Source organism: Entelurus aequoreus, linkage group LG08 (assembly GCF_033978785.1).
Source record: "Entelurus aequoreus isolate RoL-2023_Sb linkage group LG08, RoL_Eaeq_v1.1, whole genome shotgun sequence".
NCBI lineage: Eukaryota > Metazoa > Chordata > Actinopteri > Syngnathiformes > Syngnathidae > Entelurus > Entelurus aequoreus.
In genome coordinates, this window is record NC_084738.1 from 13,989,146 (window position 1) to 14,015,804 (window position 26,659).

Genomic DNA, 26,659 nt, shown 5'->3' on the forward strand with positions numbered 1-26,659 from the left:
AGGTTTTCTAATCATCAATTAGCCTTCTGAGCCAATGAGCAAACACATTGTACCATTCGAACACTGGAGTGATAGTTGCTGGAAATGGGCCTCTATACACCTATGTAGATATTGCACCAAAAACCAGACATTTGCAGCTAAAATAGTCATTTACCACATTAGCAATGTATAGAGTGTACTTCTTTAAAGTTAAGACTAGTTTAAAGTTATCTTCATTGAAAAATAAGGACATTTTAATGTGACCCCAAACTTTTGAACGGTAGTGTATGTTCAACTAAAATGTTTTGAGGGGCACATTTCCAGAGAGCTCGGGAAGGGACTTCTTTTTTCACTATTTTTCTTATTTTGTATATTCCTGAGAATCTACTGTTTTCAAAAGGATGTATTGCAAAAAAGCTCTTCAAAAATCATCTATATGACAGCGTTCTATTTTTAGGAATCTGCTGCAAAAATGTTTGTCTCTTTCAATTTTTTTGTACCGAACTTGCGGGCCGGTCTGATGTCACTCTCAAGCCGGATTTGGATGGTCTTGGTTTATACTCTTTTCCAGCGTAATAGATGCCATTTATCACATAACAATGATTTGGACAAATGGACACAAACCTTAGCAAAACGAGCATAGCTATGTTAGCTACAATGCTAACATTACAGTCACATTTTACCAGCAACATTGTGCTAGGTTATCCTATTCACTAAAGAAAAAAATATCTATCCATCAATCCCTTTTCTACGGCTTGTCCCTTTCGGGGTCGCGGGGGGCTGGTGCCTTTCCCAGCTGCACTCGAGTGGAAGGCAGGGTACACCCTGGACAAGTAACCACCTCATCACAAGGCTAATACAGACAACATTAACATGCACATTCACACACTAAGGCCAATTTAGTGTTGCCAATCAGCCTATCCCCATGTGCATATCTTTGGAGGTGGGAGGACGCCGGAGTACCCAGAAAGAACTTACACAGCCTTGGGGAGAACATGCAAACCCCACACAGAAAGACCACAAGCCTGGGAATCAAATGAAGGACCTTCTCACTGTGAGGCAGGAGCGCTAACCACTGTTTCACTGTGCTTCCTAAAGAAAAACGAAATAATCACAATACTAACAGCTGACTCACATACTTTGTAGTTTGTTTCTATCATTAGTACTTTATTTTAAGATGTATCGCAAATCCTGCTTTTTTTACAAGTGGTAGGCGTATTTATGGGGCATACGCGAACGATTCCGTCTCCCTATTTAGCTATGGGCGGGCATCACGTTCTTCAGGAAGGATGTTTTTCTTTAATGATGCCGCAAATGACAGCATCTTCTCTCAAAAGTAAAGCAAACCGGTGAGGGAGATGGCTGTTTTCTCACATGTGGTGCACATAAACAGGCTCTAGAGACACCTATTATTGTTAGTACATCATAAAAAGTCACTTTTGCATAACAAGCAACATTGAACATTGCCCCGAAACCTAAAGATCCTTATAATCTACATTATATTCTCCCATATGGTTAACAATATACAGTAGTAATTGTTGCCCTTATGTTTTTTTAAAGTCTCTACACTATATAGACTCTTTCCCAGAGAACTAACATAGGAAGACGTTAGCATGTAACAAGATTGTGTTGCATATGCAGCGACTATTATGAGTCCTCTTGCGGAAAGACGCCCAAGGACACTGCAGCCATCCGTTCCTTGTGTTTATCTTCTCCTTTCGCCACGTTCTTCGTCTCACACAACAGCTGACATTTTCCGCACACCGCTAAAACACGTTAACCTGCGGTGCTCCTCTGCAGCCACCGTAACCTTTTCGCAGCATTTGTCATTATTAATAGTTTTAAGTTGGGTCCCCAGTCTACCTCCACCGCCAAAGATATTGTGTCTCCAAAGAAATAGGGGGTGGGGGCTGCGGGCTGGGGGGCTCTTGACAATCGACAAGAGCCTTAAGCGCCTTTAGGAGGAGGAGGTGGGTGGTGGGAGGGGAGAGGAGGAGGGTGATTTCAATTAAGATAAACATGCTCACGTTGTCGCACTCAAGCTGTCATTTTCTGTTCTTTTGTTTCCAAGACGTGGGTTGGAATGTCAATGACTTGAGGCCATTGACACGAGCTGCAATATAAAATTATTTAAAACATTTAAATATATGTGAGGGAAAAAAAGTATGTTTTTGAGCGCTTTTGGTTGGAAATTGATTTGCTTGTATTTCATCACGAAAGACACGTTTAACTGTTAGTATTTTTGTCATCATTAAGAGCTTATTGACATAAAGTAAGTACAGTCTTTACATTCCATTAATGTAAATCTTCTCAAGACATGATATACATTAGAATGGTCTAATGGCTTGTATACCAATATAGATTTACTATCCACTGAAATTGAGTCAAGACACAGACATGATTGCCTAAATAACTGGCAACACAGAGTTGCAAAATCATTGCCTACTGTCCAGCATGGTGGTGGTAGCATCCTGTGTTCAGCATCGGTGAGCTGCGGTTCATCAAAGAGAATCATGAATTAAAACAGACTCTATACACTAAGGACTTTACTTTTAATGACTGCCTTATGTACGATACCGTAAATCTTATTAAATGAACATGCATTTAAATAACTAAACAGTAATATCTACCCTTACAATTTGTACAAAATCTTCAGAAAAATACCCAATTTCTAATCTCTCATATGCTTTACTGCAGGCCTGGGCAATTACTTTGACTCGGGGAGCCAAATTTAGAGAAAAAATGTGTCTGGGGCCGTTATATCTGTTTTTAGGAACACTAAAACCTCACAATTATGTCTGATTGAATGCTAAAAACTTTATGACAGACCGCCTTAAAAACAGAATAGAATTTTAATTTTTTTTACTGAATGAGACACCCAGAATGTACATGAAAATAAAGAATGTGGGATTTACAATATTACTTATGAACGATAAAACACTGAATAGTGACAACATATGAACGTCACATCCCCTCTCGATCGACATATTTTTCAATCAAGCGAAATGCAACAAAAATGCCTAAAACACAGCAAAATATGAACGTGAAAGATTTAAAATAAACACCTACAATCTGATATATCACTAAGCTTTTTAACTTAGTTGTAAAAATCTCCCTCCGCGTCTGTCCCTGACACCCGCATTTCAGGCTGGCCGCTCTGGAAACACTCGGTGGAAACACCCACACTGCTTGGTGCCTCGTCTGAGCTGCTGTGACTTAAATTACAATAGTAAGTAGTATATCATGCAAAAGTGCAGAATCCAACCATTGAAATAGTTTGTAAAGTTCAAGATTTACGGTAATTTGAAAACATCACTGCACATCCGGCGGGCCAGATTGAAAAGCTTAACAGGTCGGATGCGGCCCCCTGGGCCTCAATTTGCCCATGGCTGCTCTACTGTATATACAAATACAATATAGACTAGGTCGGTTGTAAATCTGATTTGCTAGATTTTGCCCGTATTTTGCGATCAGTTGACTATGGGCAAAAGTAGTTTTTTTATGATAGCGTTTATGCACAGCTAATCTGGATCCCTGAAAAAACTGATTTTAGTTGCGACTTTTTCTACCTCAAAAAGGCAAAAACACTGATAAACACAGCAGAGATTGGATAGTTTAGTGAGCTCCTCGGATCGGCCATGGCAAAGCGCCAAGGAGACGATCAAACTTGACTATCTAGAGGAAATAAACGTGAAACTGCGGAAATATCATTACCGCTGCCAGAGGTGAGCAGTGAGTGAAGCTTCCTTCCTGAGCGAACTGGTGGAAGCCACACCTTCGGACCAAGGCGGCGTGTGCCGTGTCCAATTTCCGGCAAGTCTAATCAGAGGCCACGGTGCGTTTCGGTCCGCCTCAGGCAAGCTTTGGCACGGCGGGCTCCCCACAGAGAATCATTTGACTTTGAGTTGATGGTCAAATCAGACTATTGTAAGACACCCCTATGTAGACATTTATTTATTTTACATACGACCAATAAAATTGTTCAACTATAAAATTTTGTGAGCAAACTGAAATGTAACCTAGAAATGGGTCTACAACTTAAGTTTGGAAACCCGAATCTATTGAATTTTGTCACATATAAAATACCAAAATGGTCACACCATAATTGTTTGCCAGTGTCACAAACAAACAAACAAAAAATCACAAGGTTTTCTTTTGAGCTTTCCTTCTTGCAAAATCAAAAACGTAACGTCAATCATTTGCCCCTAACAGCTGGAACCATCTCTGGCGAGGAGGTACCCATCGTGTCCAAGAGCAACATCAAGGAATATCGAGACAGCTTCTCTTGTGAGAAGTTCACCTTCAGAACCAACCCCAATATAACCTTTTATGTCTACGTCAGTAACTTCTCATGGCCCATCAAAATCCAGGTAAGGATGTTTGAGAGGAAAACATGCTGAAATGTTTACTTATTTCAGTCACATACTTTGACTTTTTTCGACGGCCAAATTTTTGGTGCATCACTAGTCAATAGTGCACACATAATATATACAGGACTGTCTCAGAAAATTACAATATTGTGATAAAGTTCTTTATTTTCTGTAATGCAATTAAAAAAACAAAAATGTCATACATTCTGGATTCATTACACATCAACTGAAATATTGCAAGCCTTTTATTATTTTGATATTGCTGATTATGGCATACAGCTTAAGAAAACTCAAAAATCCTATCTCAAAAAATTTGAATATTTCCTCAGACCAAGAAAAAAAAAAGATTTATAACAGCAAAACAAAATCAAACATTTGAAAATGTCAATTAATGCACTCAGTACTTGGTTGGGAATCCTTTTGCACGGATTACTGCACCAATGCGGCGTGGCATGGAGGCAATCAGCCTGTGGCATTGCTGAGGTGTTATGGATGCCCAGGATGCTTTAATAGCGGCCTTTAGCTCATTTGCATTATTGGGTCTGGTGTCTTTCAGCTTTTTCTTCACAATACCCCACAAGTTCTCTATGGGGTTCAGGTCAGGGGAGTTGGCAGGCCAATCGAGGACAGTAATGCCATGGTCAGTACACCAGTTATTGATGGTTTTGGCACTGTGGGCAGGGCCCAGATCATGCTGGAAAATGAAATCATCATCTCCATAGAGCTTTTCAACAGATGGAAGCATGTAGTGCTCTAAAATCTCTAGAAGCGTCTGACTTGGGCTATGGAAAAGAAGCACTGGACAGTTGCAGAGTGGTCCAGAGTCCTGTTTTCAGACGAAAGCAAGTTTTGTATTTAATTTGGAAGTCAAGGCGCTAGAGTCTGGAGGAAGTCTGGAGTGGAGCAAAATCCAAGTTGCTTGAAATCCAGTGTGAAGTTCCCACAGTCAGCAATGGTTTGGGGAGCCATGTCATCTGCTGGTGTTGGTCCACTGTGTTTCATCAAGTCCAGAGTCAATGCAGCTGTGTACCAAGAGATTTTAGAGCACTACATGCTTCCATCTGTTGAAAAGCTCTATGGAGATGAATATTTCATTTTCCAGCATGATCTGGCACCTGCCCACAGTGCCAAAACCACCAGTAACTGGTGTACTGACTATGGCATTGCTGTCCTCGATTGGCCTGCCAACTCCCCTGACTTGAACCCCATAGAGAATTTGTGGAGTATGCCATAATCAACAATATTAAAATAATAAAAGGCTTGCAATATTTAAGTTGGTGTGTAATGAATCCAGAATGTATGACATTTGTTTTTTTTAATTGCATTGCAGAAAATAAAGAACTTTATCACAATATTCTAATTTTCTGAGACAGTCCTGTATGTAATATATAAATATATATTTTGATTCCGAAGAAATAACGCTTGTTGAAGGACCGGCATTGATGCTGTGGCGTATTTGCTTACATGTTGCGTAAGTTGTTTACGTAAGTGAGTTGAAAAAGCTAACATAGATCCACACTGATGTCCATGTTGCCTCTACTTAACAGCCAAAAAAGATTAGAACCCTGAGACCATTAGACTCACATGTTAATTTACAGAATTCGGTCAACTTTTTTTGTTTTCCCTTTATCAAACTGACCATGCAAGTGGCATCAAGGCCACATTGGGCCTGTGCGCGTTTATACTGGAGTCTGATAAAGATCACATTTTACTTGCAGTGTAAACAGTTAGATGAAAAAAGCAGATTTTGAAAAAATCCGATTTGGGCCACTTTGGCTTGCAGTGAAAACATAATCTTTAACTCTTGTCTGAGGGCTTTAATGTTGACCATCGGTCTGTTCAGGTTTAGATTTGGAGAGCATGAGAAACTGAAAAGGAAAAAATAGCTCTCTTTGAGTGCATGGTCTGAATTATATTGCACAACACAACTAATGTTGTAACCAATGTTGTAATAGCGTTAAAGGGGTCATATTGTGATTTTTTCCACTTCCACTGTGTCTTCTCCCCATCAGCCATGTTGTAGTTTTTAGCTCTTGCATTTGGAGTCTACTGACAGATATAAGTTCAAACTATACGCTAATTTGTATTAGAAATGGCAACAGCGGTGGATGCATGTGCCTGTACGAGCCAGTCTGCCCCACAACAAGAAGATAGAGAAAAAGAAGGAGCTTATTGACTTCAACGTCAGACTACAATGGCAGACTCACGCGAAGTTCTTTCGGTTAAACTTAACCATATATGGAGATATTCGCTAACATCACCAATGAATTCCAAACGAAGGCAAGGTTGTTTTATAAATATGTCTGCCATGCCTCCATGGTTTTATTTAAAATTTTCGGGACTCATGCAGATCCCCAAATACACTGAAACAAGTACAAGGTAGGTAATACAATATATATATATATATATATATATATATATATATATATATATATATATATATATATATATATATATATATATATATATATATATATATATATATATATATGTATACATATATATATATATACACACACACATACAGTCGCGATCAAAAGTTGTCCTGAAGAATTTGGAGGTAATCCTCCTTTTTCATGGTCCCATTTACTCTCTGTAAAGCACCATTGGCAGTAAAACAGGCCAAGAGCATAATACTACCACCACCATGCTTGACTATAGGAATGGTGTTCCTGGGATTAAAGGCCTCACCTTTTCTCCTCCAAACATATTGATGGGTATTGTGGCCAAACAGCTCAATTTTTGTTTCATCTGACATCGCATGGACAAAGATAAGACCTTCTGGAGGAAAGTTCTGTGGTCAGATGAAACAAAAATAGAGCTGTTTGGCCACAATACCCAGCAATATGTTCGGAGGAGAAAAGGTGAGGCCTTTAACCCCAGGAACACCAGTCCTACCGTCAAGCATGGTGGTGGTCGTAATATGCTCTGGGCCTGTTTTGCTGCCAATGGAACTGGTGCTTTAAATGGGACAATGAAAAAGGAGGATTACCTCCAAATTCTCCAGGACAACCTAAAATCATCAGCCCGCAGGTTGGGTCTTGGGTGCAGTTGGGTGTTCCAACAGGACAATGACCCTAAACACACGTTAAAAGTGGTAAAGGAATGGCTAAATCAGGCTAGAATTAAGGTTTTAGAATGGCCTTCCCAAAGTCCTGACTTAAATGTGTGGACAATGCTGAAGAAACAAGTCCATGTCAGAAAACCAACAAATGTAGCTGAACTGTACCAATTTTGTCAAGAGGAGTGGTCAAAAATTTAACCAGAAGCTTTTGGATGGCTACCAAAAGTGCCTTATTGCAGTGAAATTTGCCAAGGGACATCTAAGAAAATATTTACATTGCTGTGTGTATACTTCTGACCCAGCAGATTTGGTCACATTTTCAGTAGACCCATAATAAATTCATAAAAGAATCAAACTTGAGTGTTTTTTGTGACCAACAAGTATGTGCTCCAATCACTCTATCACAAAAAAATAAGAGTCGTGGAAAGTATTGGAAACTCAAGACAGCCATGACTATATGTTCTTTACAAGTGTATGTAAACTTTTGATCGCGACTGTGTATATATATATTTAAATTTTTTTTTTTTTTTTTTTGCATGATAGGTCCCCCATAAGGCATGAACGGCTGAGTCAGCACTAATTAATTTATTGTACGATTTCATGCAGACATTTGAGCAGTAGCAACATTTAAAGTCCTTGCAGAGCTAGTTAAAGCTGCTTATGATACTTCAAATGCAGCTGCTGTCATCTTTTAGAGTTAATAAAAAAAAAAAAAAAATTCCAATGTCTTTTGAGGTGGTGTTGTCGTAGACTACACACACCTGGCAATAATTGGAAAGTTCCAGGGTCACATTGTTAATTGCCACACCAGTGTAAAAATACATTAATCGCCAATTGACGCCACGTAAGGTGACACTTTCTTCACATAACTTTTGGTGTATACTATTATTTTTTTCTTTTGCCCTTCTTTTGGAATTTTGCAAAAAAAAAAGCAAATGAAGAAGCAGAACATACTCATTTGAGTTCTCATAACGTCTTTCTCTCAGATTTTTGGTCACTGTAAAGGCAAGTAATTGAAAATAAACTTTTATCTAAACATATTACTGTATCCCATAAATGCATATGTTTGCGTCCTAGTATTGATTTCTGTATTGGTTGCGTGCCTCTGTCCCACATGGTAGATTAGTGGAGCGCAGTGTGGTAATATTTTTAGGGTCAGCTCATCTATAGAGGTGCTCCAATAATAGTTTTCTATTAAATTTCCTGGCACACAATCGCTTATTTATAGACCTCCCCGACTCGTTAAAATAGCCCTCTTCATCTTGCATGCCTGTATGAGATTGCAATTTACACCATGTGTTTGTTTATTTATTTTTGCAAAAGCCAAACATACTAATTTCTTTTGAAAGTGGAAAAGCAAGCAATACATTTTACACCGTCAGTGAAATTACGTTCCATTTCAAGAAAGTCCATTCGCCATAACTGAATGTTTCTCAAATGATTCCATTGATCTGCTGCGATATGTTTTGAGAGTAAATGAACCCGAAATATATTACTTTGACCCGCACACTATGTGAGGGAGAAAACAGCACTGGCACTAGATCCAAGCGGTCCCACTTACTAGAAAGTCAACAACACATCATTGTGCACCATTGAGCCGTATTAACCATGTCACTGCCCATCTTGTCTCAGCTCAGCAACTCTACTGAAGGCATTAAAAAGTGGTGTCCTAATTTGTGACGCCCCCTACAGGCTGTGGTCAATATGCTTTGGAAGATATGCTTGTATACAATTATAATATGACAAGCAGTGAGAGGCGATGAGTGGGGGTGGCATTACTTGCTGCCCCACGGCTCAGAGCCTGTACATTGGAGTTTAACCCTGTAGACAATAGGATAGGGTAGCTTCCCTCCACCTCCGGGTAGGGGTCGGGTCCTGACTGTTGTTTTTGCTTAAGCACCAAATAGCAGTTCAGAATACCCACCCTTTTTGTAATCACTAGAAGGAGTACTGGAGAGTGCTGGGGGATTTCAAAGGCTCACATTGGCAACAACAGTGAAAACTGAAGAGGCGCGATTGGGAGAAACGGCTGGCCGGATCTAAACCCAAGTGGTGTTTGTTATTGTAATTTGTGCTCACCACAGATTATCCATAACGAACACCATGTTCAAACATAAGAGTGTCCATTTGTGCACTTGGCACTAGGAAACCATAGGTCGCAGTTTGATGATCGACTTTGTGGTTGTGTCATCGGATTTGCGGTGTCATGTTTTAGACACTTGGGTGAAAAGCGAGGCAGAGCTTTTCACTGATGACCACCTGATGGTGAGTTGACTTTGATGGTGAGGGAGGATGCCGGTCAGACCTGGCAGGCCCAAACGCATTGTGAGGATCTGCCGGAAACGTCTAGCAGAGTCTCCCATCAGAGAGAGTTTCGATTCCCACCTCCGGAAGAAATTTGAACATGTCACAATGGAGGTGTTGGATATCGAGTCTGAGTGGACCATGTTCCGTGCTTCTATTGTCGAGGCGGCCGATTGGAGCTGTAGCCGCAAGGTGGTTGGAGACTGTCGTGGCGGTAATTCCAGAACCCCCTGGTGGACACCAGCAGTGAGGGATGCCGTCAAGCTGAAGAAGGTGTCCTATCTGGTCCTTTTGGCTCGTGGGACTCCAGGGGCAGCGAACAAGGCCTCCAGCTATCAGAACACGGCTTCAGCCATCGCAGGGGCAAAAACTCAAACATGGGTGGAGTTCAGGGAAGCCATGGAAAAGGACTTCAGGATGGCTTAGAAGCAATTCTAAACCAACATCTGCCGTCTCAGGAAGATGAAGCAGTGCACTGTCAACACTGTGTATGGTGAGGATGGTGTGCTGCTGACCTCGACTCGGAATGTTGTGGATTGGTGGAGGGAATGCTTCGAAGACGTCCACAACCCCACCTACACATCTTCCTATGAGGAAGTAGCGCCTGGGGACTCTCCTATTTCTGGGGCTGAGGTTGCAGAGGTAGCTAAAAAGCCCAGAGTTCCTTAACGCTCTGTATTCTGTGGGGCTGACAAGGCTTTGCTACATTGCGTGGACATTGGGGGTGGTTCCTCTGGATTGGCAGACCGGGGTGATGTTTCCTCTCTTTAAGAAGGGGAACCGGGAGGGTATGTTCCAACTATCGGGGGATTACACTACTCAGCCTTCCCGGTAAAGTCTATTCAGGTGTACTGGAGAGGAGGCTATGCCAGATAGTTCAACCTCAGATTCAAGAGGAGCAGTGTGGTTTTTGTCCTGGTTGTACAACTGTGGACCAGCTCTATACTCTCGACAGGCTCCTCGAGGTTGCACAGAAGTTTGCCCAACCAGTTTACATGTGATTTGTGGACTTGGAGCAGGCATTTAATCGTGTCTTTCGGGAGATCCTGTGGGGAGTGCTCAGAGAGTATGGGGTGTCGGACTGCCTGATTGTGGTGGTCCGTTCCCTATATGATCGGCGTCAGATCTTAGTCCGCATTGCCGGCAGTAAGTCGGTCCCATTCCCAGCGAGGGTTGGACTCCACCAGGGATGCCTTTTGTCACTGATTCTGTTCATTACTTTTATGAACAGAATTTCTAGGCACAGTCAAGATGTTGAGGAGATCCGGTTTGGTGGCTGCAAGATTAGGTCTCTGCTTTTTGGTCCTGCTGGTTTCATCTGGCCAAGACCTTCAGCTCTCTCTGGATTTGTTTGCAGGCGGGTTTGAAGCAACTGGGTTGAGAATCAGCACCACCAAGTCCGAGTCCATGGTTATCTCCCGGAAAAGGGTGGAGTGCCACCTCCTGGGGTTCAAGTACCTTGGAGTCTTGTTTCAAGAGTGAGGGAGGGGTGGATCATGAGATCGACAGGCTGATCGGTGCAGCGTCTGCAGTGATTCAGACCCTGTACCAATCCATCTTGGTGAAGAAGGAGCTGAGCTGGAAGGCAAAGCTCTCAATTTACCGGTGGATCTATGTACCTATCCTCACCTATGGTCATGAGCTTTGGGTTATGACCAAAAGGACAAGAGCACGGTTACAAGTGGTCGAAATGACTTTCCTCTGTCAGGTAGTGGGGCTCTCCCTTAGAGATAGGGTGAGAAGCTCTGTCATTCGGGAGGAACTCAGAGTAAAGCCGCTGCTCCTCCACATCGAGAGGAGCCAGATGAAGTGGCTCAGGCATCTTGTCAGGATGCCCCCCGAACGCCTCCCTGGGGAGGTGTTTAGGGCACATCCGACCCGTAGTAAGCCACAGGGAAGGCCAAGGACACGTTGGGGGGGGGGGACTATGTCTCCCAGCTGGCCTGGGAACGCCTTGGGTTCCCCCAGGAGGAGCTGGACGAAGTGGCTGAGGAGAGGGAAGTCTGGGTTTCTCTGCTTAGGCTGCTGTCCCCGCGACCCGACCTATAGACACTCAAAGCTCTTCACAGAAAACTGAGAACCCATTATTTATGCACTCCACATTCAGATATTTATGGTGGTAAGCTAAATTTGTCAAGGCACATTTGTCTAATATTGGCTTGTAATTGGAACGACATGGCAGAACACTGGTGTATGAATGTGAATGAATGCTTGGTGGTGGTCGGAGGGGCTGTCAGTTTGCGCCTACAGCCCCTCCGACCACCACCAAGCATTCATTCACATTCATACACCAGTGTTCTGCCATGTCGTTCCAATTACAAGCCAATATTAGACAAATGTGCCTTGACAATTAGTTTCTACGTCCTAAAGAAATTTTTGCCTGATAGCGGCCATGTTTTTCCGTCCAGTTTGCTTAAATTTTACACACGTGTAAATACCCCAAGGGTGTGTGCTGTGCATTACGTTATGTGAGTAAATTTCAAGTCAATACGACTTTTAGGGCTTAATAGCAGCGCCGCTATGTGGTGTATTTGTCAGAAAAATAATAGGGTATTACAGTAGGTGTGCATGTTTTGACAAATGTTCCAATTTCTTTGTGCTGCAGTTCAGGAGTAGAAGAGTTGGCCCACACAAATACATGCAGTTATGTGAATAAATTGCAAGCTAACGAGTTAGATAACATCCAATCAACCTACTTGATCTTGGATAGGTAGCATGATTGGTTACTTCTGTCTCTTCTCACACTGTTTGTCTCACTTTGTTACACCTCACACTTAGAAAAAAATGAACTGTTTCAATAGTTGGAAGCTAAATAAATACATGTGGATTCGCCCGCTTTTTAACATTCAAAGCCACAAAACAACAAATTAGTCTCTTACAAACACAACTCTGTTACTCTACCCTCCCCCTCACCTCCTGTGTATCGGCCCTAAAGAGGACTAGGCTGCTGTTGACATTGTGTATGTATGTATGTGTGTGTGTGTGTGTGTGTGTGTGTGTGTGTGTGTGTGTGTATGTGTGTCTTACTAAATGCTTTCAGGGGCAGAATGCCTGTGAAGCATCAACAGTAGATAATGATGTGTCACTGTGATGTGGCCTGCCAGATAGAGTTCAGCTACCTCGTCTCCATCCCGTGTGTCTCCAGTAAAAGCAGAACTATGCCTCTAAAGCATTATTCATTAAACACAGTCATGTATAAAACTATCATTTTCATGAGACACATTTCCTAGTGGATAGTTAGTAAAACTAATTACAGCTTTTTCCTTCCCTTATATAGATCGCCTTTTCCCAACACAACAGCATCATGGATCTTGTACAGTTCTTTGTGACATTTTTCAGGTGAGTAAAACGAGTTAAAACGCCTAAAACTTTAATTTCATGCATTTTTTCAATAATTTTGGGGAACAGCCAAATAAAAAGCAAAATGCTCTTGAAGTCATTTGATGTTTGATATAAACTGAACTCACAATTTTTGTGTGTGGCATTATACTTGACGGCAGTCTACTTTGAGAATAGTTGTCCTCAAAAAAAGCAGCAAAAAGCCAAAGAAAAAGAAAATGTTTTGGTTTAATTTGACTTAATGCATGATGGCGGTTCACCTTTTGGCATAAGTGTCCCAAAAAGGCAGCAATAAGCCCAAGAAAACGCAAATGCCTTGGCCTCGTAATTTTTGTTAATATAATCAATTTTCTGAACCCTCGAGGACACTTTTAAAACGAATGATCACACTTAAAACCTGTGTTCCCTCTATATCGAAGGTAACGGCTTGTATTTATGAGGAATTAATGGTGAAATTTGTAAAAGTGAGTACATATTCCAGTATATCAATATATGCGCTTGTAATGGGAGACAAACATTTCCCTAAAGTACATGCAGTATGTTGTAACTTTGCAATAGAACGGATGATTAAAATATTTAAAATGATAATACAAAAACACACAGCCATGTTTCATACAATTAGCCTTAAAGCCAACTCATATGTAGAGAATCAAACCATAAATAGAAGCAGAATGCATACGTTTGGTCTGCCAAGGTGCCTTGAAATTAAAACTAAAAGCTACTCACGCACTTCCCAGTAGTAAATGTATTTAACTTGACAGTCCAAATCATATAATTATGTCTTTTTTGCCTTAAGTGAGTCAGAACGTATTGTCGAAGCTGGAGCTGCAATGTAAATATCCATCAAGCGTACAGTCAAACCTTATCATTTTAAATCTAAAAAAACCCACAAACATTTCACTATAGCCACCAACCCCAGCCATTGTGTGGTTTTGGCCGCCTGGTGCTCATTTCATTTTCTGACGTCCTATAACATATTATGTGAGTCGCTTGTCAGCCTATGCCTAAAGCACCTGCCCATCACAATAAAAAGCCATCTTTGCAAAGCTCTTTCCCTAGTCACTTATCGCCTGCCTCCATCTGATCAAATTACAGTTAAAATTTAGGGATTGTTGGAAAGAAAACTTGCATAAGGACTGAGCTGACTTCATAGGTGCTCCAAAAATCCACCAATTGTGTTAATACAAAAACAAGCCACACTCAAAATGGAGGACTAAATGTTTTCACCAATGAACCGCAGATCCCCAGTGCCCGCAGCTTCATGACAATACCACCACCATGCTTGACTCTAACTTAGCTACTTAGATAATAATGGCAATTTTAGTAAATCTATTTCAGCAGCACAATAACTACTGTAAAGTAGTGTTCTTCAATGTTTCCCTCTTGTTTTAATGCTAAAAAGATACACTGTAATAAAACAGTTCACTTGTGTGCAATACTGTACATCTTTTTACTAACAGCCTTTAAGACCCCCTGATGTATTGTAAATATGTTCTTGATGATGTAAATCAAAATTGTTTCCCATTTAGACAATTTTTATGCTTCTAGTCTATTATATACTCATCAAGGAAATGTCTCAAGGTTGTTTAAATTAGCTTTCCAATATGCATAAATGAAAAATAGATTAATTTTATTGTATGCTTCAACGTTTGCAGTACGTTGTTATAAAAGAGCCAAAAAAAGTGAATACGTAGGAGTCATTTGACTTCATGCAAAACGACAAAGCACGTTTTGGAATAAGTGTTGTGAAAGAAAAAAGCGTCAAAAAGCCAAAAAAAAAGTGAATACCTCGGTCTTGTTTGACTTCACGCATGACAGTGATCAACTTTTTGGAATAAGTGTCACAAAAAAAGCCACAAAGGTAAATAATGCTTATTTTTATGAACATTGATATAAATGTAAAAACATAAACAGGCATGAAAGACATATTGTATCTGTTATGAAGTGCGATGATCAAAACAAGTGTTTTTCATGCCTTGCTACATGTAAATATTACTGATGCATATCTTCAAAGTTAAAATCAATCTCAAGCAGTAAGCCTTGCGCTGTTTGATGTTTACCGTCGCTCAAAGCGGATTTCACCTTTTCTCTTTTGGTCCCTGTCGCTTTTTCTCACCATCGCCAGCGCTATCACGTTTCACACACACATATCTCACAACGCCGTCTTCTGGTTCTCTCAAGGCAACACCCAGCTGGGTTGTGTATACATCTGACTGATAGCTGGTGGGGGTTTAAATATCAAACAAATGCTTGTAGGTTCATCAGGTCCGAGTCGGTTATGTGAAAGGAGATTATTACATCTCACCTCCCCCCACAGGACGAGGGCTCGTTGCTCATATTACAGGATGCGCGCCATTATCTTTGTCGCTCCACGTCAGGAGCAGACTCATGTTTCCTTGTAAGTTAGAATTTAATGTAGATGTGTGATTAATAGCTTGTTAATGACTCACCAATTACCTTCCTTGTGTTCTTACTTTTATGAACTGATTTTATTGGAGTTCTAAAGGCAGAGAGTGGAACCTCTGAGGTCAAGTACGATCCCTTAACCACTGTTAATTAAGGCTTGGAATACCTCACAATATAATATATTACTTATTGTATTTTGCCAATAACAGTAATATATATAATATTGGATAGAAAAAAACAAATATACAACAAAATCCGTATTTATTCCCCAGTCACTTTACGCATGTGTACATTTAATTAATTTTTTAAAAATTTGCACAGGATGTAAAGTAGTCAAAATGTGCACATTTAGATACATTAACTGTCAATAAGGATATTGATTTGAGCTGTTTTGTGCGTTGCCACTGTACCACAGAAGAAAACAAAAGGACAAATCGTTTTTCATTGTGTATTTTGTTCGACCCCTATTGCTACTATACTAAAATGTAAGGAAATATTTATCACACAAGTGTAAAAATATTCTAAGGATTGCACTTTATTTATTCAACTTCCTGTTGCGATTCTTGGTCCGTCCTTGTTGAAGCTGCTCAATATTTTGGATAAATGTGTGAAAAAGTCTATATGTATTTATATTTAGTAAAAGCAAAAGAAAAACTTAAAAAAAACAAATGCTTAAGTCTTCTTTTTCATACTGCAATATTTTCCGTCAATGTTGTGAAATTGACGAAGATCTCGTAAAAAAAATAAACAAAGCTTTTTTTATGCTCACTGACTTTACTTTTGACTAATTCTTTAATTTTCAGACTCATTTATAATTTCTGATCCGTGCTTGTTTTTGCCGCCTTAGTTGTTTCCTGTCGCTTCTCCTGGTGGCGGCGGTGGTGTGGAAGATCAAACAAACCTGCTGGGCTTCACGGCGGCGAGAAGTAAGTACACAACAATCCCCTAAATCCCATAGAGAGACGCACACCGCAGCCAATTTAATGTTCGAAAATAATTGAAACTGATTGGCGTCGGATGTCGTGTTTCTACCTTGGCACGTTGTTTTTTGGAAAATAGGCTAACTAATTTTTTTGCAGTGCGTGCCGTCCAATTTGTTCAGATTGACATTGCCGATCATATGAAGCTGAGATATGGGTATAAACTAAAATAATTACCATTATGACAGAGAATCACGCCAGTTTAAAGCATTAGAGTAAATAAAAATGAATGCCTGCAGATGGTCTCTTGCCATTAAAATGGCTGTTTGGTTTTTGTATTGTTGGTCTGTCACTGCCCTTCAGTTACCACATCAGAATGAAGAATGACTTTCTGAAGTTGGTGAACTAATTGCAAAAAGTGTTTTGCGATCCTGCTTAGGTAGAATATTTGTATATATATATTTTTGTATGTTGTATAATTCCTGTTCTTGATAGGTTTGATAATGTTAAAGTGCAAGTATAATGGAAAAACAGGTTGATTTTATATGCTGAATTGTGTTTCATTGTATCTGTTAAACCATATCCAACTGTATTTCCAATCCGCACAGTATGTGAAAATAACGCATAAACATCCACAAAATGCCGCAATTTCAGACGGCCATTTTGTATATCCCGCTCCGAATGTGTTTCGCAATTTCCGTAGATTCGGGGTCAAATGACCTCCCAAAGGGAAGTCTTCTACACTCTGACCATATCAGCAGGTCAGTGACACTAGAAATACGCAAAAATTAGAAAGATACATGCTGTTTATCATTCACAATCTCTATGTAAGAAAATAACACATGCCGTAATTTCCGGACTTTAGATTAGCCACACCCGAAAATTTTTAGGGGAGAAAATATTTTTTCATATTTACGTTGTGAAATTAATATTTTACACAGAAAGATTCTGTAATTGTTTATTTACATACCTTAATTGTTACCAAACGGTGTCTGTAACAGCAGTAAAACGGCTAATCCAACAAAACAGAAGTCATCGTCATGGGCCCACTAGCTGCAAAAGCTAGCTCTCCAATCAGCTAAACAGACTCAATAACTCCACTGGGTGAGTTAATTGCTGAATTTGTGAAACTAATACAACACAAAAAGAATGCCATTGTAAGTTAATAATACTAACACAGACACTCGTAAAAGTGTTAGCATATTAGCTATTGCTAACGGCGCTAGCGTCATTCCATTATGATTACACTTACAAATATGCATGAAAACACTCCTACAGTCATATATATATATATATATATACATATATATATATGATATTATATTATATTCATATAATTATATAGATATTTATATATTATATTCATATATCTATTTACTCGCAATCTTTGTAAGTCTTTTGGTGTTATGAATCAGATATATATGATGATAGCTTCAATATAGAGACAACGTGTTTTCCATGAGACTGGTACTTAATATGTTTATCAAATCTCACAAGGAATATAGCATTCTGTACTGGCATCACATGATCAAATTACAAAAGAAGTAGTTTAACATCATTGATGTCACGGAAAAGAGATTATTTCTGTTAATGCTCCACTAAGGATATAAAAAGGCCTGTTTTTTATAAAAAATTTGGATGGATTTTGAAGTAGAGTGGTCAAAAAACGACGACAAATTGCATATGGCATGATCAGAATACTGAAAAAGTAGCAGAAAGTCAGACTAGCTTCATGTCTTTTCTTGTAAAAGACGGTTTTACTAAAGTTCTTATACCTCACTGAACTAAGAAACACAACAAAAATAAGACATTGAATAAAAAATTGGGGCACTATGTTGACCTGTCATGATAGGCAAGTGCTTTAAAACCAGAATTTATACTTCCATGTCTTTATTTGATATTAATCTGTTGTCTGAATAACTATAATATACTATAATAAATAATTATAATAGCGGCCCATTGAAGTGCCGACATAAGAGCGCAATCAGGGCATCTTAGCAAAAAAAACTTAAGTACCAATTATTTAAATTTGAACACTTTAAACACGCTTGTTGTAATTGCTTTAACTCTCTGGATAATTAGCTTATATGGTTATGTGACTACATATTCTCGCTTTTACGTGGACACTGATTGCCTTAATAATTGTTATGTTAATTTCATGGTGTTGTGGCAAATGTCTGTGAATCTTTAACACATGGAACAACCTTGAACTGCTTTGGTTAGCCTGGACAAGAATTTCCCTGCTGAAGGGAATTACCATATTTACCTTATTTTTAATCTAGTTGTCTATGCTTTTGTTGTAGTTTTGATTTACTATCAGTGTTTTTCATTCACTTTCATGTGTGTTTACATCACTTTATTTCAAAGCAATAACAATATGGATTCTGGAGATCTGTGCTCAGGAATTATTGCTACTATTTTTAAGCCTAAATTGATTAATTATGCTATTAATTTTTAATCTTAACTGTTGGTTTATTTTTGAACATGCAGGCCAGTGCCTGAAGGAGTCTAATATGACACAGAGAAAAGGACAAAGTGACCTGCTAAGGTGCCGTACAGGCTCAGAGGCGGGATGACACTGGCCGCCTTTTATTAAAGGAAGGCGACGCTGTATTCACAGGACAGATAATTCATGCTCTCACTTTGCCAAATTAATCAAGTGGCATATTAATGGAGTGCGTGCCCATTCTTATCGCCGGTGTGAAAGGCTCCAGCTTGTGTTCTCCACAAAATCACTTGTTAATTGGCTTTTTTTTTCAACAGTCTTCACTCTGGCCATCCTTGTTTTGTCATTCACTTGCGTTATTCATTCCTGGAATCTTTCTGTTATTGTCATTGTATTCCCAGCATAGCTTGTTGCCTTAGCCTCCCTCTCTCTGATGCTTTGTCGCCTTAAATTAACTCCCCAGCATGATAAATAACATTGCCGCTATCTGACATTTAGGATGGATGTTGTTGGATTTGAAGCTTTTGTGTTGAAAATTACAACCCCCAAAAAATATTCTTGCAGGGACCTACATCTTGCTTTATCTGTCCGAGAAGGGCGAACCTTCTCTTTTTTGACCTTCGCTGGCCCAGTGGCTTATATTTATAGGTGTGATGCTGCTCTAAGATGTTTTAATAGACGAGATGTACAACTATGTGGCTTGGACCTACAACTGGCTTAAAGTTTTAAAAGGACAAGAAAAATCAATCTCAATTTCATGTGGCAGATGTTTTTGTCTCACCTTTAACTCCATTTTCTTGTTAACCGCTAACAAAGATAAAGTTCTTCACGCTGACCCACAGCTTTTTATTTTTACTTTTTTACATTAAAGGTACCATACAATGCCAAAAGTGACTTTTTAATGATGTTCTAACAATAAGTGTGTCCCCAGAGCCTGTTTGTGACAACTAAAATCTATCATCTTGGTGACTTGTTTGCTCCACTTTTGAGAAAGTGAAGTTCTGAAGTTTGCATGATGTCGTGTAGGGCTGGACGATTATGGCAAAAATAATAAGCACAATTAATTTTATATTGTAATCACAATTATTTACACGATTATTCATTCATTTCAAAATATGAGTATTTATTTTACCACCAAAACTCAACTTTAAATATAGTTTTAAAAAAAACCTGTATATAAATTAGTAACAAATAAACCACAACAAGTAATAATAGCAATAACAGTAAATTAATAACAATAGCATTATAAAAAACAATAAATTCAGTTGTTCCCACTTTATTTATTTTTAATTTTGTTACGTTTACACTTATTTAAACCACCGTAGAGTTTTTTAATTAAATGCAAAAATCCTCACATTTGTTGGTGCAATATATCTTTGGACAATTTTGATCAGTATTTTAGGTCAAAGCATAATCATTTTGTAAATGTATCAATAAGTGCTTCAAGCGCATTGCGCTTGTGTAAGGTACTTTTTTGAAACCTTTATTTTGTTAGCGAAGTCAGACCGGATGTGGCGCGAAGGGGGGGAAGTGTGCTGTGCTGTTGTTCTCGGCTTGACAAGTAAAGCGGTGACTGAGGCTGTTTTAAAAAAGAGAGAGAGCGCTTCTCAAGTTGCGGCCACAGTTTGATCATTTTTGTTACATGGATGATGTCGTTACAACAACACAAGCGGATGAGATGTGTTGTGGGTGCATGGATTGTTCTTGTTAGCTTTAGCTTTGTAGTTTAGTCGCTGTTTCAAATGACCGTCCCGACATTCACATGGTTTATGCAGGACGGCGGTTGAGCGTTTTGGGGATAAATGAGCGCTACCAAACACATTATTTTCCCAAACAGATGTTTCTTCTATTCACAAATTCAACATTTCACTTTCGTTGATGTCAATTTCCCAGCTATTATTTTGCGTTTTTATTGGCCAATTATGTGATTGTGTCCGTGGTTACGTTAATGCGGAAATCTGCCTTACTTTTTTGAGTTAAGTGATTATTGATTAGGCATACTAGCGCTGTATCAAATATCAAATAAAAAGGAGCAACCATGGTGACATCCCAAACTTCTAGTAGACATGCTCTTTTCACACTCATTCGCTCCTCATCTGTTTCACTGTCACAAGCTCCGGTTTGCATTCACATTAGCGCCCCTGACCCATTTTGAGCTAGATTAGCCCACGGCATGTATAAGCCCACAACTTTGTAGAATTTTTTTTAAAGGCTTCTCTACACATCTTAAAATAAAGCTAACAAAGCTTTGCCAGCTATCCATCAGTCAGTTACAGACATGGGATCTGTACATTTGATCATTTAATTTTTCTTTAGCGGATAGGGAAGCCGAGCATGTTGGTACTGTTAAAATGTAAGCGTAATGTTAGCACTTTTTCTCTAATAGTTATGCTAGTACTGCTAACATTTGTGTCCTCCTCTCCCACTCCTTAATGTTACACTGTCGTATATGATGTATAGCTTACCGGTATATTATTTTTGGACAAGTGCAATGTTACAGTGGTTATGTAAAAAGTGCAAAATAGCGCTTGTTGGAGAGACACACCCTCTTGTCGACAAACATAGCTCTTAGCGTAAAAACTATAGACACACAAAAAAACGTATTCCCAGTCGAGTTTATGAAAGCCCTTTTAATCCGTCAAAGTTGCATCATCAATGCTTGAGTTTGTTTTGTTGTAAACACACATCCAATACACGATTGTGCAATTAAAAAAAAAAAGATTTGAAAACATACTATCCTATACAAGAGCTTCAATACTCACATGTACAGTATATTAATTAATTCAGTTCACAAACAAAACTACGACTTATTGTCAAATCATCTTGAGCCTCGTAAGTAATCTGATTAGTCGTCACTGCGGCTCACTTGAGCTCATCCAAAATCCGATAATCAATCAGTGATGTCCTTGCTGCTAATACGGTGGCCTGTTAAGGTATTGATCAGACACAACGCTGTGAATAAAAGTGTGGCGCTTGTTGTTTTATTGAATCGATTAATTTACGGTGAAGAAAAACTATTTTCTGTGCAAACTCGGGGACAGAAACATGTCACCACTGGGCCTTCAGATTAAAATATATGCCACAATACATTTCTCAAGAGTTTAGCACATTTCGTTGTAACGTCACAGAAACAGTCTGGATGTTGTTTTGCTGGTTCCTTATTGATACTGCTGTGGATTTTTCACTTAATGCTGCGAGAGCCAAGTTCCCAATTTTCTATTGTTTTACCAGGATACATCAGATTTACAGTGCACTATAATCCGCACAATTACAGACCATTTTTGGTGTAACAGTACAAGTGATAACTGCCCTTCAATATTGACGTTGTTGAGAAGTGAGAGAAGTGTTGTTGTTAACAGGATTATGTCAAAACCACACCACGGATTTCTGGAAAACTTTGTGTGTAGTTGGCACACTTCGATTGCAAGAACCGTAACAATTTGGTGCCTGTTGATCACAATGTTCTGGGGCCTCATGTATTAAGAGTTGCTTAGATTTCTGAGCATTAGTTCAAATCCAGAAAACATTGTACACAAGAAAAAATTCAGATGTATGCATGCACAATCCAAGCACATTTCTTTGTTACATTGAAATGAACATGGGCTTAATCTCAGATGTCTTTGTGGCTGGGCACGCCTAGTCCACGCCCCCTTATAAACACACAATTCATAATCAAATTAACCATGTGTCTGAGATCTGCAGGCTTGGCCCAATCAGGATTCATTATGAGTTGGTCAAAGGGGCTTCTTTCTCATGTTTCGAGCGATCGAAAGAGGTTTGACATTGTAAGAATGCTGTGCTCCAAAAAACACAGGCTGAAAGAAAAAATAAATGGTCGGGCATCAGGAAGAAGGTGAAGAAAAAAATGGATGTACAGGGCCAAAACAGACCCTGTTTGAAAAGACAGTCACTTCAATGATAAGTAAAACTTTATGAGGTGGGTGACTGATTACCCCCAATATAAATATAATGTGTGTAACATTTTGGTTTGCAGTCTTTTAAATTTAAACATGTCAGCACTATCTAAAAGGATACAAAAGACTTTTACTTTTGTTTCATTAGTCAATTTATTATTATAACCCAGGAGAGCTACTTGCTGTCGCAGCCGTACTTGACACAAAATTCGGGTCATTCCTCCACCGTATCTGGTGCCAATGTGCCACTACCACTTGCTGCTGCTCTCCGCCCGACTGGCCAATCTGTTGTAGGAGTCACAGAAACATATTGTGACGGCAATAGGTGGCAAAAAGATCGTCCTCACAAATATTAATATGAAAATGAAGTAAGAGGCGAAAAATGTTGTGTCCTTGCCTCGATCTTTTTTACAGTGTTGAAATCAAATGTTGACAAAGCCCGAACGACCACCTCTGTGTGTTGCCAAAGTATTCACAGCCTGTAAAAATGTGCGTACGTGAAGCATGAAGTTGGCGTGAGGCAGCGCACATTTCCACGCTCATTGCACTCTTAGTACGTCTTAACTGCCATGAAAAGGAGCGTACGGCAGGTTTTTGTGCGTACCCAAGCTTAATACATGAGACCCCTGCTCCATGCAGTTATTTCCTCTGTGTATGGGAAGGCAATGACAAAATTGGTTATGTTTCCGCTTTGTATGGAAATATACTTTTTAAAGAACGACCATGTGGTCAAAAAGATCAACATTTTCCTTTGCCTGTTTTTCAAATTGACGCTAAATGAGCCACTTTCCAATTCTTCCTTTTTTTCAAACAATGAATGCCATGTCCTCTTTGTGGTTTAGGTAAACAAAGTAGAGCATTTTCGATATTCACAGCTCTTTTGTTGTTATGCTTGAACTAATTTTAGTGTTGTTATTTTTTACCACATTTTTATGTTTTATAAGTTAAAAGTTGTGTGTTTTTATTCCCCCAGCAACTAATGAGGGAGCGTCAACAAATGGCCAGTCGTCCATTTGCTTCAGTCGCCCTCGCACTGGACACTAAAGGAGAGCACACCGAAATGCTGCAGCCGATGGTCGATGTAAGTGCTTTTTCTTTTAGACGACTGACGCAAACATTATTGGAAAATTATTGTTAAATGACTTGGATAATCTCACTGTGTGCTGCTCAAAATCTTCACATAGCCGCCCTTTGTCCACAATCAATAGGAAATCTGATGGTCTTTTCTTCACGTTCTTTAGAGGAATTGTCGCTCTGCTGCAAATGTTATCTTTTTTCAAGGCGAGAAATGATATAATCTAGCCTAAGAAAATGTGCTTCTCCTGTCATCTGTAAATTAGAGAGGGAATGGGCTAACATCGGTGTGATGGCAATTAACCCTTAGGAAATCCAGGGGATATTTTGGGCCATTAATATTATTTGTCGTTTCAGGCAATTTTGGCTGTGTTAAATCAATACTTAGCAGAGGATTTTTTTAAAAAACCTATCAATTTAAAATTCTATTTTCGATCCGACCTTTATCTACTCATAGGTAATCCGTCATGTGGAAAGATACCCTCTACTTGTGGGGGTTAAGTTTCAAGACCGCCAGCAAATGGCGAAAATCTGCACATAAGTCCTCAAAATACCTATTTCTGATACTACAAACACTATGATATTCCTTTCCCAGTCATTTAAACACATTTCAAATTCAGTGGTAGACATTAGAAAATGATTACAGTCATATCAAATGATGTATTGTACTTAAAAAAAACATGCAGTTTGTTGTGGTCTCAAAAAATAAGAATCCAAAAGCAGATCCGTAACAAATCTCTATTTAATAACAAAAAATCACTGGAGAAAATAAATCTGTTGTAACGAAAGATCAGCTCCAGGAAAACCGGGTCAAAAGTCTGTCCTCCACCTGAGGAAATACAAAAAACAGGAATTACAAAAAGTTCAGGGCAAAGGTCAGAGTAAGTGGGCTCAGGGCTAGATTCTACCGAAGGCAACGGACGAACTGGCACCGGCTGAGAGGAGATCCAGGGTTTAAGTCAGGTGGTTGATTAGCAACAGGTGGGCTTGGATGACTGGCAGCACACCTGGAACTAATGATAGGGTAGGAGACTTACAGACACAAGAAGGGAGGGGAGTAGGAAAACAAGAGGAAAAAAAGCAGGAGAACTGCCCTCATGACAAAGTTACACAACATCTCATCTTTTAAAGCATACTCCCGCTGAACAATGTTGAGTTTAATTGACTTGTGAGACAGTGCTTTCTATCGGCTTGATGTGAAGCTGCAGTCCCCTTTTTCCCTGCACATAGCGCCATCAAACTGTCAAGCCGTCTATGCAAGATATCATTACAATGTGGGGATATTCCGATCATGGTCATGGAATAGGATCGGAGCCAATATTTGCCTTTTTTTAACTGATTGTTGATCGGCGAATAAGCTGGCGAGCCCAGCCGATCTTTACCACAGCTGTGTCACAGTTAGGCCTGCAATGATTCAACGGTTAATCTTATTATCGATTAATTTAACCCTTAAAGACCCCACAAGTTGTTATTCTTCTAAATCTTTCAAATGAAAAGTTGTAATGTTTTCATATTCTAGGTATTCCTCATAAAACATGTTTGTGACATGAGGCAATTAGCATTTTTATTCATGTTAATGTGAATGTTGTCTGTCTATCTGTGTTGGCCCTGCGATGAGGTGGCGACTTTTCCAGGGTGTACCCCACCTTCCGCCCGTTTGCAGCTGAGATAGGGTCCAGCATACCCCGCAACCCCGTAAGGGACAAGCAGTAGAAAATGGATGGATGGATGGCTTAAGGTTTTCATTCATTTTAAAAATTTGAGTTTTTGTATCACAACCCCACTCTTTCACAAGTGGGTTCAAAAAGCGGTTCCTATGGAATCTTCTATGTACATTTAATTCTTAGCAACTCTGACTGTCCCAATTACACATCTGATGTCATCTCTCACATCTAATTCAACGTGACTAGTTGTGTTTGGTGGCCATGTTAGCAGGAGAGTCATGTGACTACTTGTGTTTGGTGGCCATGTTGGCAGGAGAGTCATGTGACTACTTGTATTTGGTGGCCATGTTGGCAGGAGAGTCATGTGACTACTTGTGTTTGGTGGCCATGTTAGCAGGAGAGTCATGTGACTACTTGTGTTTGGTGGCCATGTTGGCAGGAGAGTCAGGTGAGTAGTTGTGTTTGGTGGCCATGTTGGCAGGAGAGTCATGTGACTACTTGTGTTTGGTGGCCATGTTGGCAGGAGAGTCATGTGACTACTTGTATTTGGTGGCCATGTTGGCAGGAGAGTCAGGTGAGTAGTTGTGTTTGGTGGCCATGTTGGCAGGAGAGTCATGTGACTACTTGTATTTGGTGGCCATGTTGGCAGGAGAGTCATGTGACTACTTGTGTTTGGTGGCCATGTTGGCAGGAGAGTCAGGTGAGTAGTTGTGTTTGGTGGCCATGTTGGCAGGAGAGTCATGTGACTACTTGTGTTTGGTGGCCATGTTGGCAGGAGAGTCATGTGACTAGTTGTGTTTGGTGGCCATGTTGGCAGGAGAGTCAGGTGAGTAATTGTGTTTGGTGGCCATGTTGGCAGGAGAGTCATGTGACTAGTTGTGTTTGGTGGCCATGTTGGCAGGAGAGCCAGGTGAGTAGTTGTGTTTGGTGGCCATGTTGGCAGGAGAGTCAAGTGAGTAGTTGTGTTCGGTGGCCATGTTGGCAGGGGAGTCACATGACTAGTTGTATTTGGTGGCCATGTTGGCAGGAGAGTCAAGTGAGTAGTTGTGTTTGGTGGCCATGTTGGCAGGGGAGTCACATGACTAGTTGTGTTTGGTAGCCATGTTGGCAGACGTCATGTGACTAGTTGTGTTTGGTGGCCATGTTGGCAGGAGAGTCAGGTGAGTAGTTGTGTTTGGT

At 39.8% G+C, this 26,659-nt stretch overlaps 1 protein-coding gene across 1 annotated transcript in view; it reads left to right on the forward strand.

The window, feature by feature from the left end:
- Positions 1 to 26,659, forward strand: part of atrnl1b (attractin-like 1b) — a 116,406-nt gene that overhangs the window by 71,797 nt on the left and 17,950 nt on the right. Inside the window, exons 24-27 of the mRNA XM_062055654.1 lie at positions 4,192 to 4,349; positions 12,995 to 13,056; positions 16,310 to 16,388; positions 23,716 to 23,823. Of these exons, the coding sequence (XP_061911638.1) occupies positions 4,192 to 4,349; positions 12,995 to 13,056; positions 16,310 to 16,388; positions 23,716 to 23,823 (407 nt within the window). The remainder of the gene's footprint in view (positions 1 to 4,191; positions 4,350 to 12,994; positions 13,057 to 16,309; positions 16,389 to 23,715; positions 23,824 to 26,659) is intronic.